At 44.9% G+C, this 6,107-nt stretch overlaps 1 protein-coding gene across 1 annotated transcript; it reads right to left on the bottom strand.

The window, feature by feature from the left end:
• Positions 1-886: 886 nt before the first annotated feature.
• Positions 887-3,294, bottom strand: LOC139644479 (F-box/LRR-repeat protein 3-like). Its single transcript, XM_071519849.1, has 4 exons — positions 2,917-3,294; positions 2,466-2,588; positions 1,886-2,057; positions 887-1,696 (listed from the first exon to the last, which is right to left on the bottom strand). Exons 1-4 carry the CDS (start codon positions 3,292-3,294, stop codon positions 1,053-1,055), a joined length of 1,317 nt encoding a protein of 438 aa, XP_071375950.1. The 3' UTR covers positions 887-1,052.
• Between the last annotated feature and the right edge of the window lie 2,813 nt (positions 3,295-6,107).

Here is a 6,107-nt window from a genome sequence, read left to right as displayed (position 1 = left end):
GGAGATATTTCCAGTGCAGCTACAATGGAGTTAAATAGGAGAACAATGTCTAAAACATCAACGCTAAACGTCAGGTTTTGGTGTCAGACTTCTTTCTAGACTCACCATTTTGCACCTACATTCAACAATCAAACAGGGAAAAATCAGAAGAGGCAGAGAGATCAATTTCTCCACCAACAATAGCCTCAATAGACCAGAATGCATTGCAGCCACAAGACATGTTGTGTTTTGAGTGTTTATCGTTATTGCTCTTTCCACTTAAAGTAAAACCAACGTCTGGTTGAAACAAGTCCAGGCGAGTTCTCTGGGGGTTGTCGAAATGCATTCTGGGAAACGTAGGAAAAAATCACTAACTGAAGTAGAAATATACGAGGCAGATTGGGGTAAAGTGGGTACAACAAAAAGGTAAACTGCAACACTTAACCACAAAATAACTCCTGGAATGCACTGAACATTACAGATTGATGATAGAGGGGGGCTGGATTCACTGTGGGAGAAGTTAAGTGAGTAGTGTGACTGATGAAAAGCAGCTACACAGATCCTTTAAATAAGAAGCTGCAGTGACTGTGAGTTGATAGATCAGGTTAAAAATGGTGACCGTGTAAAGGTGACATCGCACAAACTCTGTTCCATCAGACTGAAAATAGCCACTTCACCAGCATGTCACATCACAATATGCACCTATATGCATAGGAAGAAAGCTGATGCTCATACATTAAACAAGATAACCTGACAGAAATCATTAGCTCACAGAACATTATGAGTCATACAACAAATTCACAGCAGGGAGAAATACGACAAATGACACAGCTTTGGAAATGACCCCCCCTTCTAACATGTTGGTCAAAAATGTTGACAATATAGAATCTGGCTTTCCCCTATTTATTGTCCAAAAAGAAGCTTTTAAGCCAGTTAAACAGAAGTCTGTAAATTGTGGACTTGTGGACACACACTGTCACAGTTTCTTTCTTGGAATTCTCATAATTGTCCATAGAAAGCAGGTTCATCCCTAACAGCCTTCAGCTCTCCCTCCGCTCTCACTCCATGCCAGTCTACCAGGTGGGCATCATATCAGGGAACCACATGCGGCCCAGGTGCTTGGACACCTCGCTGTGGATCTGCTCCACGTTGTAGCTGCTGTCCGGGATCAACACCTCTTCCATGATTGACAGCTGAGTCAGCCGACCCCCGCACATCTTCACAAACTCCACAAAGCCGCTACAGGTCACTTCGCACTCGCCAAGCCCAATGGCCGTCAAGCTCTTGCAGCGTTCGGCTATGCGGATCAGCTCCTCGTCCAGCGGCTCCAGGCCGTTGGCGCACACCACCAGCTCCACCAGCCGGGGACAGTTCAGCCCGATGCGGCCCAGCATCGCTTTGCTGACCGCCCGGCCGAAGTACAGGTGGGTGACGGGGGTCTCCTCGCGGAAGAAGGGCTCGAACTCCTCCTCATAGAGGAAGAAGTACATGACGATGTTGACCTTGGGCGAATGCCGGACCAAGGCCTCCCAGCTGTTCCTCTTGATGGAGTGGAAGTGCGTCTGGCCGGGGTTCTCGCTCACCACGTCTATGCGCAGGTGCTCCAGGTGGACGTGCTTTTCAGAGGAGAGGGCAAGCAGGAGCTCATCACTCAGCAGATGGTAGTTCAACGCCAGCTCCCTGAGTCCGTGGCACTGGTCTGCCACACACAGGATACCTGTGGAGAGGAGGGACACATCAGAAGAATGCTCCCTTTTAAAGAAGGTCAGACCAAACCACATGTGAAAAGGTCCTCTTTAAAAACGTACGTAAATAATCAACAGTTAGCTCACTGTCGATATTCTGTGCAGTGTTGAAAACCTATTTCATGTGTATGAACTGTACAGTAGCAATGAAGCACAGTAACCTGCTGGGGAGACGTGGGGACAGCTGCTCATCTTCAGCAGCTTCAGGGTGTCGCTGTTGTTGGCCACCAGCACCTTCAGGGACGGGTCGTCCACTGGCGTGTCGTCAATCTTGATGGAGGACAGGGACTTGGAGTTGACGAACACCACTGTCAGTGCCGACGCAAAGTGGGACTGAGGGGGGAAAGACACGCAATGATTAAACCTGGAATCCTTATCTTATGCATATGGGAAACGCTGTTGTTTCACCGCAAGTAGAAGCATTCTAATGTTACCAGAGCAGATCATGTGTCTTATTGTTTTTATTTTTATCAGAACAGATCATATACTTGCAAAGTGCAAAATAAGGCATGCTTTTTCTAAACTGAAAACATGGTATGACAACCTGCTATGGGGAATGGAGGAGAGAGAGGGCATTAGCCTGGTGCTGGAGCTATATGTAATTACAATCTTCAGGATGACTTTCAAATGACATACATGTGACATACAGTGACTAATCCGACCCTTTCATGCATATCACGAACAGGATGAAAGCGTTCAGATGTGCGTATGGAGCACAGGCTGTCTGTAATTCCCTCTTACCTGAGACACGTCCATGAAGCTGGGCCGTGCTGTTGAGATCAGCCCCAAGGTCTTAATGGTGCAGTTCACCAGCTGGGAGAGAATGTCACAAGCCGCCTCTGCAGACTCTGTGCAGCTGTCCACCTGATTTACCAGCAATGGTTTACCATTTTAGTGCGAGAGAAAAAAAAAAAAGGAATGGAAAGAAGGAGGTGTAAGAATCATCACAGAGACACTCGCAGCCTTGATGTGTTAAACCCACTAATGCCAAGATAACTGATACGTCATGATCACTTCTGCAGCAGATGGTCTGAATTAAGGAGGTCACACATTGTTTTCACGACAGCTCTACTGTGGGCGGGCTTTGCATCTTAGAGGCTCGGGACGGGTCGGTCGAGGGGTGAGAGAGAGAGAGAGACAGAGAGAGAGAAAGAGAGAGAGAGAGAGAGAGGGACGGCTGGCACCCTTTTACCTTGAAGCTGACGTACTGCAGGTGCTGGGCGTGCTTCTTGATGATCTGCTGAATGAGGTCAGGGTGAGTGGAGCGCAAGTAAGACGTGGCCGGCTGATTGAGCTCAAACTCGAACCTCCGCCACAGGTCAGGGATGTGAAAGACGTCGTTCCAGCGCCGGCACACAGATGAGGCCCTGGCCCGGTCCACTAGGGACAAGTGCTGGAAGATCTGCAGGACCACGTGGTGCGGCAGGTTGCCCCAGTCCTCCAGCGACCCACCTGGGTGGCCGGGAATCGGGGTGAAACCAGAAGCCCCGCTCTTGCGTCTCTTGGCCCGCTCCTCATGGCTGGAGAATGTCTGGCACTTTGATTTGATGCTTATCCTTCCTCGTTTCATTCTGAAACAAAGCAGACAATGAGTTTCTCAGCAAACACTCAAAATGTTGATGTAAGAGCAAAAAGATTTTGTGCACAGCCAGTACTTCAGCTACATTATCCATTCTTTAGTTTGCAATAGCCTCTGTCATATCACCTGTGGAGCTGGGTAAAGAAAACAGATAAACAGGAATCTGGAGGCCGTGTGAGCATACCTGCACAACCGGTCTCAACACAACACCACTCCACCATTAACCTGCCTATTGTCCATTCTCAGATGATCTTCACATTACAGTGAATTAACAAGTGAAAAACATATCGTGTCATCTTTCATACAGATAAAAACGTCCATGAAAAACTATACTTGCTTACTTGAATGGTTTGAAAACAGCATTAATTCCCCTTCAGTTTGCACACCGCCGGCGGAGAAGAAGACACCGCGCAGGTCGAGCCATCGCTGCAGATGACTGGCGAAACGCTGTCTGTCGCTGATATAGGGCAGCAGGAGCAACTCCCATAATAATAAGCTCTCCTCTCGGCTTTAGCTCCGGCTTGACGCGCACCGCCTCACAGCCGTACACGTGAGTGAAGGAAAACATGGATAGGCTCGCCAGCATCTCACACCCTCATGATACGCGCAGTAATGAGCCATTTAAAGTGAGAGATGGGTCTATTTTCACAGCGGCATGTTGAGATTTTTTCTAAAAGACAAGCAATGACTTTACGGAGGCTCACCTGCACCAGTGTGTTGTTATTTTGTCGTTTCATGCCCCACTCTTCCCCAAGAGCATGCACTATTAGGTCAGTGTGTCAAACTGTGCGCGCGCGTGTGCGTGTGTTTGTGTGTGTGTGGCCATGCACCAGTCGATAAGGCATGCATCTTGAATCCCGGTAAAATGTAAACAGCTTTGCAAGCTACTTTTCAGGTCTAGAGGAATTTCATATTTTCCAAAGGATCTATACAAATCACATTACAGAAGGACACTATATAAACATCACAGCAATAAGTCCCTATAGGAATATCATAGGAATACCTTTGGAAATAATATAAATACCATAAAATACAATAAGGTCACTTTAAACTCCCCATTGAATACCAACACATTATAGGAATATTACAGTCATTTTGTTCTGAGATCAAAATAGAAATGTAAGCATTTTCCTGGATACAGTAGGCTTACAACATCAATGTAGACAAAGCCCTGTAACAAATGAAAATTAATTTATCCTCTAATGGTTGATACTTTTTCACAGAGTAATACTGGATGCACAGAGAAAGATTTCTTTAAATCAATTGGCATTTACCACTGAATTTCAATGTTCAGACAATGTCAGTCCTAGTCTTGACACCTGGTCTATGATTTTGTACTGATTTATAGAGCAGAGAATGGAAAATTGAAAAAGGTGACTGACAACCTCCCAGGTGATTTTCTGAGGATGAGGGTAGGCTACATTTTTAGTGTCAGAGCCACTAGCAACACCATGATAAACCTGTAAACTTCATTTGGACAATATAAAATGTCTATCAGTGTAAATGCTCCACTGTTGGAAATATCTATATGGCATCACTACTCGATTCTGTGGTTCCCAGCTTTGGGAGCGAGTTATTCAAGATGTTGATTTAGAGATGATGTATGCAGATTATTCAATTGAGCAGTAATCCCCCTTTACAACCAAAGGTGCTGTCCAGCAACAGATAATATGCCAGTCAACTTTTAACAATCAGTATAGAAAGCACATTTCAGTGCAATGTTTTACATTTATTTGGGATGGTTTAAACCAATATTTTTAACAGATTCAGCCATTCATTGGACCATCACACGCAGTTTTAAAAGATCAACATGAAAATCAAAGTTCTCAACTGATTTCTAGAACACTGATCACCTGAAAAATTGAAAAAAAAAAAAGCAAAGTTGATGCTCAACAAAAAATCTGGTTGTGTGCCTTGACAAGTTCCAATACACCAAAACAGTTTGGCAAGTCAAACTGGGTTAATACACTTGTGTTGTGACTGGCAGTGTAATAATGTCTGCTGGAGACTGAGTGTCCAATCAGCTCCAGGTTAAGGTGGATCTTCCTGTTGGCAACCACTTCCCCTATAAAAGCCCTAGGATTCGCACAACATCCAGTTGGCAACAGAGCACTCCTAATCTCCCAGGTGGCTGCACCACTGCAGTTTGGAGGTATGTGGACTAACAACCAACACTGAGAATGATTGTAGTATTGGTTTGTGCTGCTGCTATTGGCTTTATTGTTTAGTGTGTGCTTTCTGGTTTGCATATTTGTGTGCCCATCACTTTGTATAACTTACTTTCCCTCCTGTGGCCAGCTGACCCTCTTAGCTTTTTCTGTGGCAAATAAGTTTCCACTATGTAAATCTGCCATTCATCCTATATTTTGAACTGGAATGCTGTCTTGTCCACAGTTGTTAAGCCTGACAAGACCTCAGCTGTATGAAAGGTGGTGTTGTCAGTTTGGGGCAGTTTTATCACAAGGACGGGACAGCTGTTGTTTACAGCTTTCCCTCATGCTACATACTATATTTTCAATGGAAATAAATAATCTAAAAACTCCATGCTCAATTGATTTTAGCAACTACATTAATACATTAAACATCCTTTGCAATAAGACATTTTGTTAAAAACATGGAGCTTCCTTCTTTGTGGGTGTTTCATAATAGTGTGCTGTCATTTCCTGCAACCTGCAGATCAAACAGTGTGCTGCAGTCTGAATTCTGTTGGAGTTTTTGTCCCACTGTAGCAATGTATCCAAAATGACAACTGTAGACTAGTTGTTGATACTTTTTCAAAGTTGCATCACAACTGGTTGCTCAGC

This window comes from Centroberyx affinis, unplaced genomic scaffold (genome assembly GCF_046629955.1).
Source record: "Centroberyx affinis isolate AG114_WGS23_722 - 3 ecotype Tasmania unplaced genomic scaffold, CSIRO-AGI_Caff_v1 ptg000743l_1, whole genome shotgun sequence".
In the NCBI taxonomy this organism is placed as follows: Eukaryota; Metazoa; Chordata; class Actinopteri; order Beryciformes; family Berycidae; genus Centroberyx; species Centroberyx affinis.
This window is presented reverse-complemented; position numbering and strand designations above follow the sequence as displayed.